At 39.2% G+C, this 26,114-nt stretch overlaps 2 protein-coding genes across 5 annotated transcripts in view; both read right to left on the minus strand.

Annotated features, from left to right (window-relative positions):
• The window catches only part of LOC120959176 (muscarinic acetylcholine receptor DM1), a 77,895-nt gene extending 74,692 nt beyond the window's left edge, over nt 1-3,203 (minus strand). For 2 of the 4 annotated variants that reach the window (XM_040382380.2, XM_040382376.2), the window contains exon 1: nt 2,580-3,203. The gene's annotated coding sequence lies outside the window, so the exon portion shown is untranslated. The remainder of the gene's footprint in view (nt 1-2,579) is intronic. The other 2 variants (XM_040382378.2, XM_040382377.2) reach the window with 2 other exon arrangements.
• Nucleotides 3,204-19,527: 16,324 nt separating this feature from the next.
• On the minus strand, nt 19,528-25,486 carry LOC120957269 (activator of 90 kDa heat shock protein ATPase homolog 1). The gene is made up of 3 exons (XM_040379381.2): nt 24,342-25,486; nt 24,114-24,249; nt 19,528-20,350 (listed from the first exon to the last, which is right to left on the minus strand). Exons 1-3 carry the CDS (start codon nt 25,124-25,126, stop codon nt 20,216-20,218), a joined length of 1,056 nt encoding a protein of 351 aa, XP_040235315.1. The 5' UTR covers nt 25,127-25,486; the 3' UTR covers nt 19,528-20,215.
• Nucleotides 25,487-26,114: the final 628 nt, after the last annotated feature.

A 26,114-nucleotide genomic window follows, 5' to 3' on the forward strand; every position in this document is an offset into this window, starting at 1 on the left:
AATGTAACCCCTCGTCCATCGTATCATACTCGTTGTTTGTTGTTTGGTCTGGACACACTTGCTAGGAGACGTGATAATGCCCAATGTACGTTTTTGTCCAAACTTATTGTCGGTGAGATAGATTCGCCAGAACTACTGGCTAGAGTCAACATAAATGTCCCTCCTAGAGTGTTCCGTAACTACAGACTAATAAGAACTGACCTTACAAGACGTGCATACAGCGAGAACGACCCAATGACTGCGATGGCCCGTAAATTTAATCAGCGTTACATTTCATTTGACTGGCACCTACCTACTAGATTTTGTTGATCCGTTTTGTCATTGTACACTGCGTTAGTTATTTAAGTTTTAGTTTTAATTCAGTGATAAGGCCGCTTGTTTGGCCAATCACTTAATACAATAAACAATACAACAACAATACAATACAACAACAGATAAATAAGTCCATCATAATAAAAAGCCTATATTTATCGCCTATATTTAGTTTTTAAACACAATAGTTACAGTGCAAACTTTATTACTGGACGTTCTGCAGTGAAACGTATTGTGTATTTGTCTTTGCTTAATTTTTTTTTAATTTCGTGAATGAATTTAAACTTAAAACGTGCATTAAACTAGCCACGTACAGTGTATCATCCACCTTCATTTATACTTTGGCCGTTCACTTTCTGTGGCCCAAGGATGTATAAAAATCTCTGCCAAAAAATCAACCCAATTCCTAACATAACCACTGTCTCAGTAAAGCGTAGGCACGCGAGAACCCATGCCGAACGATGGGGATACAAATTGTTATGAGTTTATCGTAATTATTTCGTAACATTCGCAGACCAAGATGGTCCCTACTGGGCGGATTGGTGAATCTCTGCGAAACGCTCACATTTGGATAGTTTCTATGTGTGTGGGTGTCGTAAAGGTCTGCACATACAATCAGCTACGCTGCTGAGCAACACAGCTACGCACACTTGTGTATACGCCGGGGGGACTTACATGAACACGATGTAGCCTAGGCAACCACCAGAGCGGAAGAGTGAAATCTCAAGAGTGCAAAAATGGAGCAAGATGGAGAATAAGATTTGAGAGAGAGAGGGAGAGAGAGAGAGAGAGAGAGAGAGAGGCGGAACCAGCTGAGAGCTTACACGAGCCATATCTGTGGAAACCACAAAAGGGAGAGAACGAGAGATATTGGGAAAGTGTCCAAATTACTTTCCAATTGGTAGCAAACATCTTTAATACGACTGATTTTGTGGGTCAGCATATATATAATGATAATAAAACATAGTAGAATCCTCTTTACATCAAATTCGAGGAATTTATTTGTTGAGAATATTGAACACGATTCCACATCTGTTTCACACATTAAACAAAAGCACAGATGCTAAGCTACGGCAATTTGCTACCCATCGAGACACGTAATGGGACGGGAAAGTCAGTCAACCATGAAATGAGGACCGTAAAACTCCTTCCTTCTGGTGAGCCACAAGCCGACCAGTCCGGAAAGTCATTGCGTGTGACCAAAAGCCTATTCTCGTCCACAAACGCTGTAAATCCGGCGCGACATTGACTCAAAGGTTAACCGAATTGAGGTCAAGGTACAAAAAGAAACGACAAAGATTGACCAACAACAAAAAAGTAAACCCCAGTTTGAGAGTTCGGTACCAAAAAGGAACATACATACATACATTTAACGCAGTTATCATTACCTCCCTGGTCAAGCACACTCAGCTTCTGGCAGCAACGGACGATTTCAACCGATGGTAACCTATCTCACGCAACGAATATTTTGATTCTTGACAACAGGATTTCTGTAAGCAGACTTGCGAACCCAATTTTCACAGTGTTGCCTTTCGGCACACTTTGATCATAATAGCAACAGCGTAAAGTTGACACACTAAATACACTCTGTCAAAACGTATTGATCAGGCCATCATCTCACAACACATACGCATATTTTCGGCCTTATCATTCTGGCCGGTCGTCCTCAACATAACTGTCAACCTCTTCTGCGTTGCAAAAACGATTAATTGAATTGTTGTTGATTTTGGTTTGTTCGATCACTCGAAGCATCTCGATGCTTGTAATTCGACAATTTTTTCCACCTACACCAACACTATTGCTGACATATCTCGATGATTCTGAAACCGATATCAACGCAACACATCCATACACACAAAAACACATACTTTCACACCCACTCTAATCCAAACTCAGTTTACCCAGGTTACCAGTGACTGCACGCTTCCGACCTCCGGTTAAATGGCACCGTTAAAAAAAAAAACACATCTGAACACTGCCTTTTCTGAGCACTGGGCATTGGGAAGAAACCTTACATCTTCGTGCAGTTGTGTGCGTGTATGTGTGCTTCTAAGACTACTCACAGCTGTGTAAGCTCATGACCCTTTCGCTCCCAGCTCCTTGCGCGGCTTAAAACGAGCTATTGCTCACCTCAGCAGCTCCAGGTCACACCACACAGCATCGACACAGCTGTAGCTCGATGAGCTTCCCAAATCTGGGCACCAATAAGCTTTATGCACAGCTGCGTTTGGCTTTGCTTCACATTCAAGCGACTCGCCCCTTCTTACCCATAGCACATGTAGACTTTAAGTGTACACTCAGACACTGCAGATCACTGACCCGTTTCGGCGCTGCGTCCGGCCAACTCTAGAACACACCAGGCTACTCCCGGGGTGTGGGAGGAAGAAAGAAAAAAAGAAACAAATACACACAGGCACCGATTTCTGTGGCCGATTCACACCCAGCGGGAGTTCACCGTTACAAGTCTCGTCCGGGACTGACAACTCGGCCCCGTGTTGCGAACTGTTGTGCATTTGTTAGCACACATTGCTCTCGCACTCAGTGTCGAGTGTCAAAGCTCTCCTTACTACCGATCCGGGCCTGGTAGGTGTGAAGGGGAAAGCAAGTGCCCAAAACAATCAGTTTCTGCTGGTCCTAGTAACCGAGAGATGGGAGAGTCTGGGAGCTACAGCAGAACTTTTGTTACTGTACTTCGTGACACTCCCAGCAGCCCAGCATCCTTTGATGTTACTATGAAATATTCCGTTGGGATTCTTCTCTCGTGCGTTTGGTCGTGGCTCGGAGAGAAAGCCTCATCAGCGCCAGGCCAGCTGCTACTGCTCTCTCTCTCTCTCTCTCTCTCTCTCTCTCTCTCTCTCTCTCTCTTCCTCTCTTTCACACTTGTACGCGGCACAGCTCGCAGCATCCTTAGCGGCACGTCTCGCTCATCGGGGCGCGTCACGCGTGCGCATCTCTCTACATTCAAAGCATGTTGGGAGATGTGTCTCCGTTCGACGAAAGATGAAAATATAAGCTACACACACACACACACAGACGGTGAAAACGGCGTGAGTGAGAGAAGGTGGCCGAACAGTCCCCGTCACGGGCGACCCTGCCAATGATGATGATGTGTTGCTGGGGTGGTAGTAATAGTGAGTCAGCTTTACTATGCCGTCTAGGCTGCCCCGGTCCAGATGGTGCGACGGTACGGAAAGCTACTACGGATCAACAAATCATTACTGGTGGCTTGTTTGATGATTGATTTCGATGTGTTGGGGAAGCGCTACTCACAACACAGCGCCGCAACTGGCACTGTGTATGTGTTGGCTAAAATATCGTACGTGAAAATAGTGGCTTGTAACGTAATGCTAGTGGGAAAAGTACTAAAAATGCCCGACAAAATTAAATAATATGTGCTTTCAAATATGTATATTTTTTAAATACTTTTAACATGTTTTTAATAAGCATTTGAAACATTGTCGTTTTTTTTTCTTTTCTTTAAATGAAAACAGTACATATGTATCATTTTCACCTTTTTTATGTATTAACTATTTGTATAAACTATTCATTTAAAATAACAATTTCAGTACATCATATATTCTGTTTGCATTTTCCAATGGTGTTCATAATCTTTGATTCCATCACACTCACCGCCTTCGGTAGAGCATGCACAAAGTACCGGGCGTCTCCATCACATATTCACTCCACACTCCAGCGACGTAGTTAATAAGACGTTTAATGTTGCATATCGAACCGCAAGGGACGGATGCATGGTGTTCTTTTTTAAAGTATGTATGTATGTGTATGTGTGTGTTTTCCCTTTTACAATGTTGCCAAAAATGCCAAAGGCGGCGCTAGCGGGCTCCCGAAAGCTAGTCCTTGGCCCATTTGTGCCCGTTGAAGCACATCCTCATACCGGCTTTAGGCTTAGCCGCGCGGATGAAAAATCCCTTGTGGATATAATTTTTAGATCACCGAAGGAAATAACGTCGTAAATCTAGGCTTTGAGTTCGATCCCGTTCCCGTTACCAATGAAGAGGGTACTGCAAACGTATAAAAGATAAGAACAAAAAATAAAGAAAAAAAACAACAACATACGACCACCAAACGACCATGCAGTGCGGGCTGATGCTAGCAGCCTTTCCTATCACGCCCCATAAACAGATACCCGCTCTCGTGGACGCAGGCTGTCTGTGATGGATTAAGTTCTTCGTATATTTGTCATCTTTCGACGCTTGCGGCTTCTCTTCCACTTTTCCTTGGGAACCGGAACTGCCGGGGTTGTCTCTGCCTCAAGACGGTGGACTATCTGGAAGAAATATCTTATGTGACGTGTACAGGGCCATAGTGAAGTGGATTGAAAACAGGCTTAGCTTGAAACAGAGATTGGCTTGCTTGGGTACACGGTTTTGGTGGCGAGGCGATCGCCTTGCTCAGACATGCGGAAGAGTGTAGAAAAATCAGAGGATCGCTGGATTCGTTTTATTGCTGACTCTGTATGGAGAGAAAAAGGATTAGCGTGACAAAAATGTAGGTAAACAAATGAGTTTATGACTTTTGATTCATTGTATACATTTGTTCATTTATGTGTTACTAAAAGGCAGTTATGCTGATGAGTAAAACAATAATAAACACGAGATGTTCATCAGATGTTCAATATGAATTATGTTTCATTGCTATCAGGCATTTTTTTAATAACTTTAACATCTAGGAGCCTCTAATAGAAGACATCTTAGTAGAAAACTTAAAACCAAAGCATTTATCACACCATCTTCTGGATATCGCTATCAAATTCAAAGTGAACTTTTTCGTCCTGTACAATTTCACAAACCTTTTAGTTACTGCTTACTGCTTAATTATCTATCCACACAACATTCAACATATTCGTTGATAAGGAATATCCTTATTTTCCTTTATGGGACCAAACAAAATTCTTCATCCAACTTCAACTTCGAGTACCACCTTATTATTTCTAACAGTAATCTGATAAACATGTATACTATTCCTCATTACTCATTTATAGTGACCATGCTGGGGTTGTTGACTGTGAACAATGTTTCCAACTGCATTAAAAATATTAGTCCGAATTTCATCGTTGGATGTTCGTTCTTCTTTCTTTAACTGAGCCGTCTCTTCCTGAGTCATTCTTTCATAGCTCTTCATAGCTTTCAGTTCGTTATTATTGAGACAGACATTTCAAATAAACAGTTAAGCTAGTTCTGTGTCCTTCATTTATGCCTATTTTCTATAGTTGATCATAACTTCTCACTGCGTATTGACTCCCTCTTCATCAACATTCCTTCTAAATAAGTCAGCTAAACTTGGCTACTGTGTACAGTGTCGGTCGCCCTAAATCGGTCACCTATTTTTTCTTATGCATTACCCCAGATGTGTCTTAACTTTGAGGTTCTATAAACCGCGTATTGGAATGGCGTCTTCACATATCTTCACATGGATACTCTTCGCCTAAGCTGGTGCAAAATATCAGAAAGGTAACAAACAAAACCAGGCATAGCCACGTAGTTTTTTAAACCTGATGTTCTAAACTAAGGTTATTTAATACGCACATGATTTACCGATCCAGATTTTGATAAACACTGTTCAATCGTGGAAAGTTTTCGGATAAATGTTCTCGTTTCTTTCGTAGAGTTTGTTCATACTTGTTTTTCTTGCTCGTGCTGATTGTTTACCAAGGATGGATTTTTTATTGGGACCTTGAGCCTACTGACTTTATTCGCCTCTGCGAGAGGAGCCAAGGATGGAGAGAGCGAAAGGTCTTTTCGGTCCCTATCTATTAATTTGCTTTTACTAGTAATGTACCTACAAAAATTAACATTCATTGGATTTGGTCCGATCCACTGTTGTTGTAAAACTTTGAGGCGTTTACAACATATTTTTGGCTCGATCAGACGGCTGAACGAGACCGTTGCCAACGCACTGGCAGTACCACCTTCTAAAAGTTGAGGAAAAAAAAATTCCCGATACTAACACACGTGATCTTTTCAGTTAGAGATCTAAATAGCAACTGTTTATTTGTATCCATAATTACAGTTTATACTATTGGCTTAATGTCCTTAACGCCTTTCCTTTTGACACGCCTACGCTATTTACCTATGAGGTGTTCCAAGTGATCTGTTTATTTCGTCAACGCCTTTCCATTTGACGCGCCTACGATATTTACCTATAAGGTGTTCCAAGTGCTCTGTTTTGTTGTCAAGTGCTATGGAAGGAAATTCGATCCTTTTTTATTGCCTTTCTTGGAATAAAAAATTGGTTGCATTTCGTAAGAATCTTTTGGTGCATGTTTAAAATTTAATTTTCAATTGACTAAAGTTACAGCTTTCTTGAATTGATTACCCGGTTGAAATTTTAAAAGAGCCTGCATTTAAGTGATTTTTTAGGTTTAAAATTTATGATCCTGGGAAATATGGATGCGAAATTTTCTTACGCTTCTCAGAATTGGTACTCGCTTGATGACACCTAGGTTAAACCGTTGTAGGTTTTGTTGGCGATTTCCTTAATTGCTAAAACATGGAGGTCAAGTAGTACCAGATGGCCTTACTGGATGCGTGATATATTCCTAGACTTATGCTGTTTCAAGGACCGCTATCCTCGTTTGATACTTATCGTGCTGATGCACATTTTTAGCTAAGATTGCATGGTTGAAAACAGTTACACGCATTTTGAGCGGTTTGTTCATTTTAAATTCAAAAACGTATCCGTTAAAATTAAATGTTCAAGATAATGAAGATAATGTCATTTGTGTGGTTTCCGAGAATTACTGGAATTAGAATTAATTTAAGAATTACTAAATTAATTTAAATTTGAATATCGTCTGTGGCGATTCAAGATTAAAAAAAAATGTTTGTTAAAATAATTAATTACATTTAAATTGTCGCGTTCCCTGCAATTGTTGAAAGCAACTGTCGCTCCTTTTTGACCTTGTTTGCATACCGATGTAACATTCATGTCAAGATTTAGAACGAACAGTACATCACTCAACGTAATCTTCTTTGCATTCTTCAACAAATATAATTAAATCATGCAATGATTTCCACTATTGCATGTTTACCATCAGCAAAACATACCGACTTTGGACTGTTCTTACGAGGTGCATTTAGAGACACGCAAAAATGTCTTATTTGCGCATATATGAGAATTCGCGTGAGTTAATAGTACTGTCCTCCATTGCACACTCACTGGTAATGAATGTAAACTCATTCAAACCTGATATAATGAACTATGCAATCCTCTGATTTTCTGACACTTCACTTATTTTAGTTTAATCGTTTGTTTGATTAATTATAGAGACTCTAAGTCTTTTAAACTACATTCGTCTAGACTAGTTTAGATTACACACTTTCATTTTCTCGTTAGAACAACCGTACTTGCCCCTGATGAAGCTCACTGCTGGTAATTTTTGTAAAAAAAATCTTTAACAAGCTGCCGCATCAATTCAGGCAGCGCTCTAGCAGCAATCGAACACGACATCGAACATGAAAAATATATATGATTTGACATGTTCGATTTGATAACCAACAAATCGAACATGTCAAATCCCATACATTTTTCATGTTCGATGTCGTGTTCGATTGCTGCTAGAGCGCCGGGTCAGTTTGCTAATGTTGGGGTCCTTTCCGTGGTAAGTTCGTAGGCTGAAATTTCAGCCTGTCAGCTGTTGGCATTGTATAGCAGTTTTCGAACAGCTATCAAAGTGAGTATAATAGACAGGTGGGCTTATCCCAAGGTGTATGAATTTAGAAGACTGATTTTTATCGCTTCTGCTTCTGAATGAAGATTTTAAGAGTGTTTTGAGTATTCGTCAAGCCTCCAGAAAGCTTGTTTGAACAAAAGTTTTCACCCATCCTGTCAAAAAAATGATATTCAAATATTTTTATAAAAACATGTTATGAAGCCACCTGAACTACATACACTTCGATTCTAGATTCCACCACGTGATCTCTTTAATGCACCTTGGGGTAAATGTAAACAACACCGTGTTTTCGATCAGGATCTCGAATCTAATTCTAGCTTTGTGGCTAGAATAATCTAGACTGAAAATTGCAGGCTAGTTTGTTGTGTGGTTTTGTATGGAGTGTTTACATGATTTCAGCCTCCAACTGTCAAACTCCATACAAAAAACTAACTAGAATCGTGAAGGCCCCCGTTGTTGGCAGTACATTATTAGAACTTGATAAGCTTCGGAAAACACGAACTACTAGAAGATCTTCAGCCAGTTTTGTTCCAGCGATTTATCGAAAAAATCTTTAAGTTCGCCCAGATGCTCATCAATATTGTCTCCATCGTGATATGTACTTTGATGGTAAGAAACTTCTCCTGATGCTGTTATTCTATATTATCCCAAACTGCCTGCGTGGTTTGCGTATTCCATATTCCCCAATTTTCCACGATTCATATTTTTCATTTGTAATGTCTGAACCCAAACTTATTGGAGATTTTTAATAAAGGAATTTGTATGTCTAAGTTTTGCGTTTTTTTCATGAATGAAAAACATGATTTTTTTCGTGCAGTTTGGAAATGTACAGGTAAGACGGACACCTGATATGGGAAAGATGGACACCATGAAGGCTAAGATGGACACCTTTAGAAAACGTTGGAAATTGAAGAGTTTTACAGTAATTTAACAAATTCTATCGCTTTCCACGTCCTGGTACGTTTATAAACCAATTTTTGACCAATTGCTACGACGATTCATTCAGCCGTGAATTTAGGAATTGTAAGCACCGCTTCTAATAGAACGTAGAATGTAGAATCTAAGGCATCTTTTTTAATATTGGTCACTAACAGTGGACGTTGCATCAGCTTACAGAACAACAATTTAAAACTTCACTTTAGGATATTATTCTGCAGAAAGTCCGCGACCACAACATATTTGAGGGACTTGTTAATAGGTCCAGCCGTTTCTTACATTGAAGATTGAACTTTTTGAACCCCATTCTGTAAAGCCATATAATCTCTCATCTATTCCTGAACGATTTGATATCAGTACTTCATCTTTTTTTTATTATGAAAGTTGTCCAAGTCGTGACAAAATATTGGATTTCGTGAAGAACCTCATCAGCGTCGAGCCAGTAGTACCATAACGCATAACTGCTATTTTGACCAGTGTTTCATTCGTCGCATATTTCAATATTTTCTTAAGTTGCTGATTGGTTTATAGCTTCAAAATACCCTAATTTAAGGTGTTTGAAGAAATATATTCATCACCAATTGATATAAAAAGTAAAATAACTCAACAAATTCGGTGTCCATCTTTCCCTATAACAAAGTGTCCGTCTTTCCCGCTTTGGTGTCAGGATGTTTAAACCAGCAGAAAACAAGATTTTTTAATTCTTTCATTCTCATTCTTTCGTCAGTTTTTTGCTTAACAATCATGACAAATCGTTCATGTAATAAAACTTCCGAAAATATAAACAATGCAAGTTACAGAGCTTACGACCTGCAGTAATCAAATTAGATCCACAAAACTGCGCACAATTGAAAATTTGTTTTGTTCGTGAATTTAACCAATTTTGCATATATTACACGAAAAATGTTCTCAAATGTGTTGTTTTTTCTTTTTTTCTTTTCTTTTTTCTTTCTTTTTTACATAACTGCTGTCTGAATTGAATTCTTAACAACATACCTATTAACTAAACTTATTAAATATTTGCTCGGAGGATGGATCGGAAGGATGGTAAGGAGAGGTGATGGTCAAACAGGTGTGCGCAGGAATTAAACAATCTCACAGCACGTAATAAAGGGTTGGTTTAACTGAAGTGCGTCGATTTGGAACAAATAAAGGGGCACGAGGGCGTAAGGAACGAATTGGAACATAGAAATTTAGGGATGAAAGAATGATATGTGAATCCACAGCATTAGATATGAGCGAGGCAACAAACATTATTTGGGAAATGTGACGGCGTTTCTCCAATGAGTCCAGACCCAACAACTGGCATCTTTGCTCATAGTCCGGTAGGGTATCTGACGTGAAGCCGGGCATTTTGCTGACAATATACCGAGTAAATGATCTCTGCACTCTTTCTATGCGGTCAATCGATGTAAATGAGGTGGGACACCAAACAACAACACAGTATTCCAAAATCGGTCTTACTAACGAACAATATAACGCTTTTAAACACAGAGGGTCGATTATGCGGATTGAAAAACGTTTTATGATACCAATTGTTTTACGAGCCTTATTAACGGTAACGTCAATGTGATCGAGGAATGATAACCTGCTATCGAAAGTTACACCAAGATCTTTTACCGAGAGTACACGATTTATTGCTATACCCTCGAAGTTATAAGCAGTCGTAACGGGACAACGTGAACGACTGAAGGACATGACATGACATTTTTCGGGGCATAGAACTACCTTGAGCCGGTCACGTAGTACAGTCGTCAACTCGTACGACTTAACAACATGCCAGTCATGGGTTCAATCCCCAAATAGATCGCTCCGCCATACGTAGGACTGACTATCCTGCTATGGGGGGGAATCAATCAGTCACTGAAAGCCAAGCCCACAAGTGGGTACAGGCAGGCCTTGACCGACATCGGTTGTTGAACCAAAGAAGAAGAAGAAGAAGAAGAACTACCTGGTTCGATGAGCACCATGATGCAAATCGGTTGAGGGTGTTTTGGAGCGATACGCATTCACCAACAGACGATATAGATTTAAAAATCTTTAGGTCATCTGCATAACAAAGAGAACAATCGTGTGGAATGACTGAGTTAACATCATTAATAAATAAAACGAACAATAAAGGACTCAACACGCTACAGACCTTCAGTTTGGATTCTACATTGTTGAATTACTCGAAAATTACCTTTTTCATGCATTTATGAAAAGTGTCCACAATAATAAAAGTAATCATGAGAAATTCTTTTGCACAAAATATTTTATTTTCCGTGTTTTATAGTTTTCATCACCATGCCAAGTAATCGCTCGCGTTGCCTTCTACTTGGCCTACAAACCCTCGAACACCGTTTTAAGGTAAACCAATGTGTATTTGTTGCTAAAATATTAAAAAACGAATTAGACGTCCCTTGTTTACTAGAGAACGCGTACTTTATATGGATACAAAGAACCGTTACAAGCTTAACAAAGGCAATTCAATACATGGTCTCATCACTTTGATTTTAATTTAACGACCAACGCATTTAAAGAGAACATTGTATTAATTTTCAATTTTGGCGACACTGGATCAAGGGAGATGTTAGAGGAATAATTTAGAGTTTAGGTCTAGGGTAGGTTTTGAGTACTTAGTTTGTCGCAGCCTCAAGAAAACAAGACACATATGTTGGCAAATAAATAAATAAATAATTATGATTCGGCATAGTTTATAAGTTGGGTTAGTGGCATAGCAAAACTTTAAACCAAATTTTAGCTGTGTTTATATACATGCACAGTGGTCTTTCATAGTGGAAGATTGGGAAGTTGATTTATAAAGTTGACCTATAGCCTTAAAAACATTTGCTTTCAGTAACTAATTTAATTTCCCCCATATCAGGATAGTCAGTCCTACGTATTGGGGCATCATGGATTAAAGATGAATAAAGAATTATAAACCAAAAATATGTTTAATTTCAATGCTAATACTTTATGTTTTAACTTACACTTTGATTGAAGTGGATTTGATTACCAGAACATGCATATCTGATACTACCAAGGGTACCAAAGGTCTTAATTTAGGTGTAGGAATTGTCCTTATGCCTAAATCTGATGAATAATACATAAAATACAGGTAGTTTAACATGATTGAATGAAAAGAAAATATTCAAATTCATATTCAAAAATATTATCTTAAATAAATATTTAAGAAACAACTAGTATACCCACGTTCACGATCTATTTCACCTACCCATCAAGAGTTGAGTTCATTCATATTCAGGAAAGTTTGGTTTGTGATTTTTCTGACCTAGCACCGAGCAGATGTTCTTTTATGTAGATAAAAATCCCACAACATACCATCCTTCATCTCACTACGGGGTGCATCTCTACCAGTGGCTCATGAATATTCAGCACCGACCACCAGCTTGACCGGCCTAAAACCTCGCTCAAATGAGGGCAAACACTCTAATTTAATTGGTTGACTAGTGCCATTTCCTCAAACAAACGACAAACGATAACGACCAACGCACGCCAACGAAACAAATCCGTCTTTGGCATTCGGCGCCCTGCCGACCATCGTTCTTAATCATCCTCGAAAACTCATTGCACCCATAACAACACGCACTTTGGTGCTTGGCCAAGATGAAGGAGACGATACATGATGGAGACGGTTGATCGTTCCGGCACTAAACCGCCATGGGTGGTTCGTTTGAGACACGTTTGTGTGGCAATATCTGCATTTAACCGATGTTAATGATTGCCATTTTCTTGCCAGGCAGAATCGTGGGCTGGCGGTGAATGGAACGATAATAATGTTGATTATGAAGGGCACACAAAGACACACACACATGCGTTAGTATGTGTTCAAGTAAGTGTGTTTTTCAGACTAGATAGTTCGTCAAGTTCTTTGAAGCCATGTGCCATTTGGATGGTACCCCTCTCATTTTCCAAGCCCCAGCAAACCCGGTATCGGGCAAACCACAACAACCCACACGGTAAGTGATAATTATTAAGACTCTTACAAAGTTTAATTAACGTATAATGTATAAGTCCTTGCGTCTAGCGTCAAGATACCGCCGAGATTCTTCGCGCACCTTTGCGCCAACACCGTGTGCTTTCACGCAAATCATTCCACCAGTTCGCACTAAATAAATGAACATATGATGAAGAAACCGCAAGTCAAGCTTTACCATGAAATTGAACCACCCTTACACACCCACACTCCTAACCGATCCGTGCAGCAGTCGCGCGCGCGAAAACCCATACGCTACAGTTATCGCTTTCCCTTGCACGCGCAAGTACTTTGTACTCAGTATCTCGCTATAATCCTCGAAACTATTATAACAAAGCATACAGGCACACCCACACATACAAAGCAAACCTGCTCCCCGCGCGGGGTAAGGGATGTGGTGAACAGACCCCAAAAACATCCTCGCCGCTTAATTTCGCCACGGTCCTAATCTTAGGTCATCCGTTTTGCGCCTTGCTGCTCTTCCTGTTTCAGTGGAAAACAGAGAGGGGGTGGCGAACCGCATTATCGCTACGGTGCGGTGCTTTTAGTCGTGCAATCGTGAAACTTTTCCCTCACCAATGTACCCTTTTGCAACCACCCCTCACCAACCGAAGGGGCGGAGGGATTTAAAACGTCCCACCCGTCGTCCTCCTCTCTTCTCCCCTCCTATGGCGAACGTTTTGTCCGAACGTTCCGAATAAAGTGATTAAAACTCGTTCGCTTCAAGATTCTTGGTAAAGGGTGGACTCCCTCCAAACAGCCCAAGTACGGAGGGAGTTTACCGCATGTGGACCCATGCATTGCTGTGTATGTGAAACAACGGAGCAAACGGGTTCGGCACCATGGCCGGAAGCTGCTACAGGTCGCGTCGGGTAGAGGCTGCTGGAAAGGTGCAGCGGAGTGGAGAAAGGCGAACCGAAACAAATTAATTAATAACTACCGGGGCCCGGGTTTCGCACGGTTGAGCAAGAATAAGATGGTAATAGTTTTTATTGCTCTTTGATAACGGAAAGCCTTTTTCGGAAAGGTGGTTGCCTAATCGACTGGCAAGTATTTTGAAACTCAAAGTTGAGCTGAAATTTGCTGGCGTGCAACTGTGGGTGGAATGGAATTGGAAACAAATATTAAACTCATAAATCGAATCGATTGTGTTTGTGAAGCCTTTTATTGCAAAACTACCGACCAAAGGATTTCAATCATTACGAGAGCAGCAAAGATTTTGTTAATTAAATAAAATACGTTACATTTATACCACCAAATACGATGACCAATGGCTACACAACTGGCTGTAGATTAGAATTTCCGTAGGAGGAATCGTCTCCAATGGGTTTAGCTAGCCGTGACTAATTGTGAAACATCCGTAGAAGGTTAGATTGTCCGGTGTACGAAATTGGAATTCAAGTGTGACACGGAAAAACGTATACCTTATGAATCAACATTAGCAGCGTTTTCTGTACTTTAGTATTAGTTATCCACGCTTGGCTCTACATCATATTAAGTTGGGTAATGGGCTATAGAGGCATTGAATTAGAGGCGAATTTATGCATCTAAGGGGGTCTGAGCGATGAGACAATGCACTATGGGGCGGCCTCGAACAAGCCGTGGTCATAAGTCATTTTTGTACTATTTATGATATATATCATATCGAATCTTCCATAAAATGCTTTTCAATTTTCTTGTAAAAAATTATTTTAGTCGTTTTAAATACAGATGGCGCCACTATACACCGTTTTTACAGGGGTTTTCACATGTTAGAAATATTTTGGCCCACAACATAGATACAATTTGGCCCAATACCAAGGCCGAACAAGGGGATCATAGCGTCATATTCAAGATGTTGGTCTTCATCTTCTTCTTCTTTGGCACAACAACCGTTGTCGGTCAAGGCATGCCCGTACCACTTATGGGCTTGGCTTTCAGTGACTAATTGATTTCCCCCCATAGCAGGATAGTCAGTCCTACGTATGGCGGCACGGTCTATTTGGGGATTGAACCCATGACGGGCATGTTGTTAAGTCGTACGAGTTGACGACTGTACTGCGAGACCGGCTCGGTCTTCATACTCTAGAGAAAGTATTTATACAAGGTCCTAAAATATTTCTAACGAGTGAAAACCCTGTATCCCTTGGTTGTACATCGCCACAGACACATATTTTAATCGATGAATACAGTCGTCATCAAATTAGTTTTATATTTGATTATCATTGTATTGGTTTTAATAATAAAACGTTCAAAATAACCAACACAAAATTTTAAACATTTATAAACCAAGTAATCAAAAATAAATAGGTATCATCAAATCTTTATTTAAAAAGTAAAAGAAAATAATGATTTGAGGAACTACTTTATCTCGGTCGGCATTTTTAAAGAAAAAAAATATTAGAAGTAATTTGGAGAAAAAATTGAAGATGTACAAAAGTATACATTTCTTAATTCATTACCAAAGTTAAAAATGTTGTTTTTAGTACGTTTTTTCAGTTTCTAATAAAAAAGGTGCTAGAATACGAAAGGAACATTTTTGTTCTTTTGTTCATTAAAAGAAAAAAAATCCTTTCTAACGATGTATTTTTCATTCCCTCACTACAAATATTCACACCTAAATTCATTATGTGAAAATATGATAAAAGTTAGGGGGAAAAGCGAAGTTTGGGTACAATTTTCAACTTTGGCCAGTCATAACTTCAGAAATTGAAAGGATAGAGATACAATAGCTGTGTAATAAACACGATATTTTTTTCATGCGAGAAAATGTTTTTGGGACTTACGACGTTCCGATCCTTACCCCACTGTGCAATGTAGCCCTAATTTTGCTCCACTTTTATTCATCCAAGCGCCAAGATGGATGAATCCAAAATAAAATTTATTATTTTGCAAGTTCCAAAATAAACCATTATCAATCAAAATATTAATATTATAGCAACAATGTTAATTTATATTGCAATATCAATTATATATTTGTACTAATAACTTTCTATAAACATCAAACAAGTAGGTCCTTAGTTCCTATGATAAACGATCGTGTGAATAATGACGCTAAATTAAGTTTTTTTATATGCTTTCCCTAACTTAAATATGATTTAAATCGTTTCTATAGTGTTTGTGAAATTGAGTAGTGAGTAAATTGCTGGAGCGCACCTACAACTCCGATCCGACTCCAATTATAGTTAGTCCGGTTTCGATTCCGACAAAATCAGAACCACTAGATCCGCCCGAATTCGAAGTCGTCTGGAGTCAGAGTCGACTGGAGTGAGAGTCGACCGGAAGACGAATTGCCCGAATTCGAAATTGTCAAAAGTAGAGATGGGCAAAATTAACAAAAAAGCAGCTCTGGGTCCGGACGATTTCATGAAATTTCAGAGCCAGTTCCGAATGGGTAGGTTCAGTCACTCCGAAACCGTTGGAATCGTCCGGAATCGTATGTAATCGTCCGGAATCCTTTGAAATCGCCCGAAATCGTCGGAATCGTAGTCGACAGATATTAGTGAATGTGAGAAGACACATTTAATATATCTTTCACTTTCTTCGTCATTTCGTTGTGTGCACTTCGGGCCAGTATGCCCTGCTTAAAATGTTTGGAGCGTAAATGGTACCTCTTGATATACTGGCCCATTTTACGGTGTTCAAGTATTTCGAGGTGATAATTAGGGTAGCAGTGAATTTAGATCACTTCTGAAATGAAATCGGATCATATTTATTTGTATTTTCCGTTGTTTTGTTGCTCTAAATATGGACAAGAAAACTGATCCATATTCTAAAATTGCACGAACTAAGGCGCAGTTTACTTGTAGTTGGAGTCGGTCAGAGTGAGAGTCGACCGAAGACGGAGTTGCCCGGAGTCAAAATTGTCTGGAGTAGATTATTGTCGGGCCGGTACATATTTAATTTCGTTTAGAGTGTTTTATCTTTTGCTTTTCACGTGCACTTCATAAACAAGCCTTTGTTTCTAAGAATAACACTTAGCGACGACAACAATACTTTGCAACAGCACCCTTATACCGTCTCCGGCCCAGACACTAACCGACCCCGACCGACTCCAAATCCCGTACACTCTGGTCGGCTTCGGTCTACTTCGATTCCGGCCGACTCGGGATGAATCCGACTCCGGACAACTATGAACGGTTCCGTGCGGCCCCGGACGATTTGGAACGGCTCCGAAATGTTTGAAGTCGGATTGGAATCGACTCGGGATTTTTGCCAACTATACCCATCACTAAAATCGAGCACTTATACGTTTGAATAATTTAAGTATCTCTATCTTCGGGGTCACATGCCCGACATGAAATATTTTCAAAACAAAACTAACAAATAAAAATTTCAACACAAAAAAGAAAAATACGCATAAAACAGATAGCTACAAATCCATAACCGACAAGTTGGAAACTTATATGACAAGTTATATGAAAATGTGTCAACCATTCTTTAGAAAAAATATCGTTATTACAACTTCTCACTTGAAACAAGTTTGGTACTAGACCAGTTGGTCTACATGGTCCCTAATTGTGCTTAAATTTCTAGTAAAACCAGTTTAGATGCCCCTCACGAAAATTTTGATGCACCCCCCCCCCCCCCCCCCCCCCCCGTCCTTGTTCGGGTTCGTCTTTGAGAATGAAGATCGATGCTCACGAGTTGAGCGATCGGTGTATGTTGAGCCATGCTAGTAACACTGATTGTTGCTCAATGTCGCCTCATGTTCTTCTGTATCTTTGTAATATGGATTTTGAAAAGCATTTATTAATGCACAAGGTTGAAGCTTATGCTCGGCACCCTCTTTAGACTTCTCGCGATCGATCAGTTAAATATAAACGATAGGAAAAACAGTCCTTTATTTGCACAATTGAATATTGTGCTGTTTCACTAAAATCACGTTCAATCAATAATCAATTCGGGCCCAGTAATATCTACAATTCTGGACGGCTCGGTGGTCTATCAGAAGGCCGCTCCTTCTCCTATAAGGATGGGAGGGTTCTTGATTCCCATCTACAAGGTCGCTCCGTCTACGCTTGTTTTAACCATCTGATCAGCTCTCATTACATGTTGTTTACTGATTTACCGTTCACAATGTCTTAATTCGTCCGACTGATTTACATGACTACGTGGGTTATTCGCCTCTGCCGCGCAGTAGAAAGAATAAGAGAAAAGAATATCCCATATTATATGAATAAGGGCAATATTATATGTAATAAGGGCAATTATATTTTTTAACTTCCTGGGTTCTTATATGGGATGGGACGTATGGGATCTTTATAAGTTCCAAGACCTACGTGGGGTTAAGCACAGGTTCAGAATCAGGACATATCATGGGACAGGAATCAAGGGTCAGGACATATCCTGAGTCAGTTTCTTCTTAACTATCGCTGGCGATATTTTTTCTAGACTTCTTCTATGTTAACATCTAGTTAACCCCCGGTTGATATTTATGCAAGAAGTCTAGATATTGTCCATCCACTGAATTTACTTTTCGCCCTTTTGCAGATAATGTTGGTTTTGTATCTTCTCTTATTTAAAACCAAGAGTCTCAACTAAATCTTTCGGTAATCTGCATAGAAAAACCACCGATCATCATAGGACATCAATCAATGTGTCTATCAATATCAATATATATATCAAGAGTGTAGTCTTAAATCAGATTTCGGATATAAAAAAAAGTTCTCAAGATAAAATGTAGTGCACTTCTCCATCTAAATATAATAAATAGCTACTCTAGAAGTAGATTAAGTGATATGTATGTGTATCTGTAAAGCGTAGGGCTTTCGTGGTAAAAAAAAAATGTTGGTTAAGTTCTGTGTCGCCTAATGAGAACGACAACGGGACAATCTCTAAAATGATGTGCTCTACCAACCATCTGAAGCCTTTTAGTCTAAAACGACGTAAAATAAACCATATCTTTCTGCAGAATATGTCAAGCTTTTATACATTAGTAGATAAAAAGATAAAGTGCTTCATTTAGTTCTAATTAATTTCCTTTCAAAAACTACTGAAACTGAGACATATCAACCACACTGTATGGAAACAGTAATAATACGAACTTGTCTCATTGTGAACATGTTCCACAAATGCATGTTTAATTCACTGAAGAAGCTCATGAAATTTATGTACTTGGCCATGTCTTCTGTTCTGTTATCGCTATCCCGTTTCTCTCTTTTGTAGACCGTAACCAGCAATGTAGAAATGACTTCAGTTGTTCTGGACAATAAAATTATTTATGTTGCACATTCGCATTTCCACTTCTTCGTGGCCACGTATAGCGTATATGTGCGTATACTTAACGCAGGGTGTAATGGAGCAGGATTATCAGACACAGTCTTTCACCAATAGCGAGACATCGAATTGTTTCTTAGCGTAAAACTTTTCCACTTTGGTCAAGAAGTTATGGCGATGGCGAGATACTGGAATGGTTACTAGAAATGGTTATATCAAAATACTGCAGACGAAACTTAGAAAAATTACACTTTCAGTATTTTTGCATGTGTGCAAAATGGCGAAGTATCTCTTTAGATCCACACATTATTGAATCGAATTAGGCTTCCAACTACTAAAACATATACCATAGGCGAATGACTTTGTTCTTTCCGACGGTAAACTACATGTGAAATAAATATGCGATCAGTTACTCAATTGGAACTGTTACTCATTTACTTTTTATTAACTCGAAAGTAAAATCTCCTCACAGGCAGGCCCCCCTGCATCACAATACCACGCGAATTCCCTTACGACTCGATGTTACTGATCATAGTGGGGACAGCATCGATTTGCTATGCTATGGGCTGTTAACATAAATTAAAGCAATGATCAAACGAACCATTCTGCAGCTTCCTTTCCTACTATTTCTTGGATGCGCGAACGAAAAAACGCAAGAGCTGACAAAAGTTCCCCATGCTCGTTATGGCTGTATTGCAAAAATGTCCACTGCCGAACTCACACGCTCTGTTGCATTCGGCGCGATAATTGATTGGGAACAAATGTTGAATACTAATCATACGGAACGCACACTTTGCTTTTCTGTTGCTGTCTAGCTACTACGACTTGCAAACAGTATTAGTGCCGTCGATTCATCCTTTCCAGCTATGGTTCGATGCTGGGAAAGCAAGCATCAATGCTGTGAGATCTTGCATGATTACTAGCATATCCACAGCGAGAAGCACTGTTTGGAGGAGATGTTTGCTTGTTAGCCGCATATTACGATGTCTACATCCACACGAGCTGCTAAGAAGTTCGTCAAGACAGAGCCAGCAAGCCAGAAGTGCATATGGTGGTGGTGTTGTGTGGCGGTGATTGGTTTTAGCATTCGAATGCTTTTAGCAAAGAAAACTTCCGAAACCAAAGGCAGAACGAATGCTATTCCAGTAGTAACGTTGCCAGTTCTGTTTAGTCGTTTCGAGCTCCGCCGCCGGAATCATCGTTTGGGTCAGATTAAGCTCTGTGTGGTCCTCCTGGAAAGTAAAGCAAATGTTTTTCATTCGAATATATTTCTATGCAATGCACGATTATTCAAGAAGTAGTGAAAAATGACGAATGTCATTTATTTTGAAAGGAACTTTTGATTCAGAAACCAGTTATCTTAAATATTTATTTATTTATTTATTTATATGTTTATGATAACGATGTTATCTGTTTATGATAAAATATGATAATCTTACAACAAGTATTATACAGAAGTTTAATAATTTATAATAATCCATTCCAATCTCTTTTTGTGTTATAAAGTTAATACAGGTGACCCCCGACATACGACTGTAATTAAGACCGAAAATAGACACCAAATCTATATAAAAAAGTCACATGTCCAATATCAATCAATACATAGATTATAACAAAAGTTAAAGAGTACAAAACTATAATATCGTGTATTTTAAGTACAAGCATTTCCGAGGATGTATTAGTTTTCTTACAGAAGTCGTTAAAATGATATACAGGGTTTTCCAAGTCACTTTCGAATGTGCACATAATTATTCACCGCCTCTAAGATGTTCTTCAACAGCAATAGTGTTGCTTCAAAATGAAATTTCAGTTTTTACACATGATTTTCAACACATCATAAAGAACTGTCATACTCAATCCAGCTTGAGACGTGTTGAAAATCATGCTGAAGAAGTTAAAATTGATGGAAATTTATTTATTTATTGAAGATAATTGCGTGGCGCGCGCAGGGGCCTTTGCAATATTAAAATAAAGTAATACTTAAAATAACCTTACTTGCTATATATTTGAAAACAGACATGAACATTTAAACGTGGCAACTGTAATGTTGAAGTCAAAAAAACAGTAGAACTTATTGAAAGCTTTACACATTGAAATAATTGGATCATGAGCTCCTCTGGAAGTACGGGCCCGGTCTATTTTGATCAGAAAATTTCGAGGAAATAGTGCGTGGTCAGGGGCGTACAAATTTATTTTAAGAAGAAGCTCGGGAGCATCAATTTCGCCTTTTATTAATTTTGCTACAAAAACTGCTTGTGCTACCTCCCTACGTCTCTCTAAGGACTGCAATGAAATATCAGAGTGATGTGGAATAACATTTTGCACGCGTTGAAAAAAAAGACAATTTGAAAGTGACTTGGAAAACTCTGTAAAGGATTTTCCAGGTCACTTTCGAATGTGCATATCCTTATTGATCACGTTTTTCAACGACTCCAAGGCATTTTTCAACAGCTGTCGAATGATAAATAAAAAAAATCCGTTCTTACACATGATTTTCAACACACCACAAAGAACTGACAAACTCATTCTAGCTTGAGACGTGTTGAAAATGATATAGATTAATTGAAACATTATTGTGATGCAAATACAACATTTGACAGCTGTTGAAAAATATCTTGCAAGCAATGAAAAATTACATTGGAAATTGACTCGACAAAATTCTGTTATTATTAGACATTAGGAAGTTAAGAAATCTTCAAAATGTGTAAGTAACGATTATCAGTGAGAAATTTGAAAAATGAAATGAATCTTCACAGCACTGTTAATGATGATTGTAATAGATCCAAGATTTACCAGACCTACAGAAATAATTATTACTTTTCTTCCTTTTAGTTATAGACAAGATAGTATCCAATAGTTGATAAATAATTAAATGCAAATTGTTTTCGCCAAGCACAAACATAAAACATAAAAAATAAACATTAGAAAAGGTTTAAAAAATAGCAAAACAGTGAGCCAAAATAGTCGAACAAATAAAAAAGATTAGTACAAAGACAACGATTTTGTGCAGATTATTGCTCTTATTCTTTTAGATAAGGAATGACTGAGCACGTGTTAGGGTTCCTCAATGCAAAATAATTTGTCCTACGAAAGTAATGAGAAGCGACACATACGAGCCGATGTTTGTTATTTTAGGAACTTCAGTAGGAGTATTTACAATGCTCTAACTATATGCAAGATTCAAATAATGGCGATTGTTGTACATATTTAAATATATGTACAACAATCGCCATTATTACATATTTAAATATATGTAAGAACAACGGCAATCAAATCAAAGAGTTGCAGTTGAATTGTTACAAAATGATCAATTCAAAAGCCAAAAATTAATCGTTGGGTTTATAACCATTTCACAAAATTTAATTCATAACTGTAAAACCATAGCATCAATGTGTTATATCAGCGGTTGGCAAACTTTTGAGGTAAAGGGCCAAATTTAGTAAATGACCGAGATCCGCGGGACGAACCCCGAAATTTAGAAACAAAATAATTAAACAATACTATAAAATAATGCGATTGGTGATTTATTTGGTTTGGGTTAATTTTTTGTAAAAATAACATCCAAACAAAGGTCAAAATTGGTAGATCCCATAATTCAAACTATTTGTAAAAATCATCAGTTAATAGCATCGGAAACAGAGTGCGCAATAATGGAGCGCGAGCGAGTGCACAAAACAACAAAACAAGAATAATATTGCTTCTTAATGAAGAATGAAAATTCCTCGAAACAAACGTGCATTTAATAACAATCAAAATGCTTTACGAACAAATAAAACCATGTCCTATAAATTGATAACTAATTTCGTATGAAAAAGCATTTTGACAATTGTTATTCTCGTAAAAAGCAACACGTAAAAACAAAAGGATTTTTTTAATTTTCGTTTTTGTTTTCAACTACGACTGAAACTACCCCTGAACCAATAAAAATTAAACCAACTAATTTACAGTAAAGAAAAACCAACAAAAGGTAAAAAATACTATCACGAGAAAAATGCATAAAAGCTCCAAAACTATGTATTACATGTATTGCGTTGGAGAAGGGCGAAAGCTCTCTCCCTCTCTCTCTCTCTTGTCGCAAAGACGCATGCATTACTTTAAATAAATTTACTGTAACCAGACTTTAATCTCTTCTCAATACAAAATTTCGAATACGACTTCTTTTGTATTAGTCCTTCATTTCAAAAGCCTTATTGTCGTCTTGAAACAATATAAATATCAAATGCGAGGATATTACAGGGTTTCCACGATTTATTGGTCAGTTCCCATGATTTTTTGGTGCGTTTCCACGATTTTTTGGTTGTATCCCATAGATTTTTAGTTCGTTCCCGTAATTTATTGGTATTTTCCGATTGGATATCAATACAATTGAACCAAAAATTCTGGGAAACGACCAAAAAATCGTAGGAAGGCACAAAACAAATATGGGAACCCATCAAAAATTGATGGGAACCAACCAATAAATCGTGGGAAACCCTGTAAGATCGATTTCGACCTCACTAATTGGTTCCTCATTTCATTTTACTATAATTAAGGTTGAATGAGTACGACGTTGTAAAATGTCATACTAAAATATCTTCAGTAATTTGTATACTAATAGTTTCCTCCCATTTAAAATCAGGCAAATCCATTCGCGGACCGGATTGAATGCTGCGACGGGCCGCACTTTGCCAACCACTGTGTTATAAAACATTGGAGCGTTTTTAGTTAGAAAACATGTTCGCATATTCCCATATGACTATGCCACATATGTATTTATCGCAACTACCATAAATAAAATATTCTCAACTCAGATGCCGCCGACAGAAGTCGCTAAACCATAATTACTTTGACATCAAAAGGTAGATGAATAATAAACAAAAATTATCGACACAAAAATCAATTTAAATGCAGCTTCAAGAGAATGAAATTAAACAATTGAAATTTAACTACTATTTAGTACTAAACTAAAACTAAGCTAAACGAAGGTGAATGAACCATTACTTAAAACAAACTTACCTTTTCCTCCAACTCCATCGTGACGGTTGAATAATGTCCCGAAGGCCACTGTTTGTATCGCCAAGTTTGAACTATTTTCTTGTTCTGCACAATTTCCTCAAACTTGCCAGAAATGTTACCTCCAAAGTAGACGAAGCTAAAAAGAAGAGAGAAAAAAAACACACACACAGAACAACGGTTAAAAAGTTGTGTTCGGTTTCCCAAATGTGCGAGAGGCTCTACACTTACTCTCCTCCCTTGAACAGCTCGTGTTTCACGTGGCCACGGGTGAATGCGGTCACCATGTCCTCCCGCGTAAGTGCATCGAACAGTTCATTCGCGCGACACTGGAATTTCTCAGTCGTCTGTAGCGTCTTCAAGTCCAGCTTGCACCCGACGCTCTTCTGTTTCGACGCGTCCGGCGAACTGGTCACCGTTTCGAGGTCGATCTTCTTCTTGTTGAACCCGCTCGCATACACCGTCTCCTTGTCCTTCTTTTGCGGCGCCGTCTCGGTACCGTTCATCTCGTCCTTTTTCGGCAGTATCAGCCCCTTGGCAAAGTCCGCCTTCAGCTCGCGGATGTACGTATCCAGCTGCTTTCTCAGCTTGTCCCGGCCGATGTTGTACATGAACAGCTTCAGCTTCTCCGAGGCCGGGTTCGAACTGTCCACCGACACAGTTAGCTCCACCTCGTCCACATCGTTCTCCTCGGACAGGTTTGGAATGCTCACTTTACCCGTCACCTCCTCATCGTTGTACCGGCCCTTCCACAGCAGCACTATGTTCCACTCGTAGAAGAATATCAGCTTGCCTTTGCGGTTGTTGGCCGTCGCCTCGCCGTCCAGCTTGTCGATCTTGGTTACCGTGCATTCCAGGCCCGATTCGGCAATCACAAACCCGTCCAGCAGGACCTTTAGCTTATCCTTCGACCACGGTGTGGCGTTCTTCTCTGTCCAGTGCCAATTGTTGACATTTGTCGCATCCGGCCGTTCCTCCACAATCCAGCGTGGATCGCCTTCGCCCCATTTAGCCATTTTGTCTATTTGTTTTCGGGTAGTGCACGAAGACCGCAACCGTCGCTTACAGTCGATTGGACCTACAGTAAAAGCGTTGCTGTGGTTTTTTAACGTCGCTGCGAACCAACAATGCACAGTCCTTTTCGCTGTCTAGGAAAATGTGAGTTTTGCACGGACAAATTTAACGCTACTCAAATCCCCGTGTCGTTAGTGTGTGTTTAATCTGACGAGCGGCTGTTTCTAGACTTAACGATACTTTGCTTCCGACAACGACTCACAGCGGCTTTCATTGGCAAATACAAGCCCGAGCGAATGCAAAAATTTCAAGATTTTTCTAGATTTTTCGGGTTTTCCATGCTTGGGGTTAGGCAACCGTCAAACCTGTGTCGCTCAAATGTCACATTGACGGGAGATGGCACAGTGGACCAGAGTGACCAGAAATACCGATTTATCTGTATTCCTACCGATTTTTTATATGCCTACCGATTCACAGATGACCGCCCTAAAACCACCGACAAACCGACGTGAGAGCGTTTCTACATACACCGAGAAAGCAGCTGAGAGATGGCTGTGACGCCAGGACTCCACAGAGCATAACACGGAGCGCAACATAACAACTGACAGCTGCTAAACGCTTCATAAAACGCTTTATTGCCGGTACCATGTTTTGAATATCCTTAGAAGGCCGCTCATTTTTCGTTGAAAAGCTACCAACCTACTGCGATGACCGATAGTTAATGAAACGCTTAACCTCCTTTCCCAAGCGTTTTCTCAAGCGTTTGGCAGCTGTCAGTTGTTATGTTGCGCTCCGTGTTATGCTCTGTGGAGTCCTGGCGTGAGAGAATTGACAACCGGTTTCTCACGCCGGTGTGTGTAGAAGCTCCGGAAAGCGCCGAGATGAGACTTTTTAAAATTATGTTGTAAAAATCCATTTGAATCGCTAAAATGAAGTAAAAAAAATTCTTTTACTTTTTAGTAACATTTCTACGATTATTAGACTGCAAAA

This window comes from Anopheles coluzzii, chromosome 3, assembly GCF_943734685.1.
Source record: "Anopheles coluzzii chromosome 3, AcolN3, whole genome shotgun sequence".
Taxonomy (NCBI): Eukaryota; Metazoa; Arthropoda; class Insecta; order Diptera; family Culicidae; genus Anopheles; species Anopheles coluzzii.

Coding starts and splice junctions, on each gene's coding strand:
- LOC120957269 (XM_040379381.2), bottom strand. CDS start 25,126: ATGGCTAAATGGGGCGAAGGCGATCCACGCTGGATTGTGGAGGAACGG. Junction 24,250..24,341: donor GAGCTGTTCAAGGGAGGAGA/GTAAGTGTAGAG, acceptor TCTTCTTTTTAG/CTTCGTCTACTTTGGAGGTA. Junction 20,351..24,113: donor CGATGGAGTTGGAGGAAAAG/GTAAGTTTGTTT, acceptor TTTACTTTCCAG/GAGGACCACACAGAGCTTAA.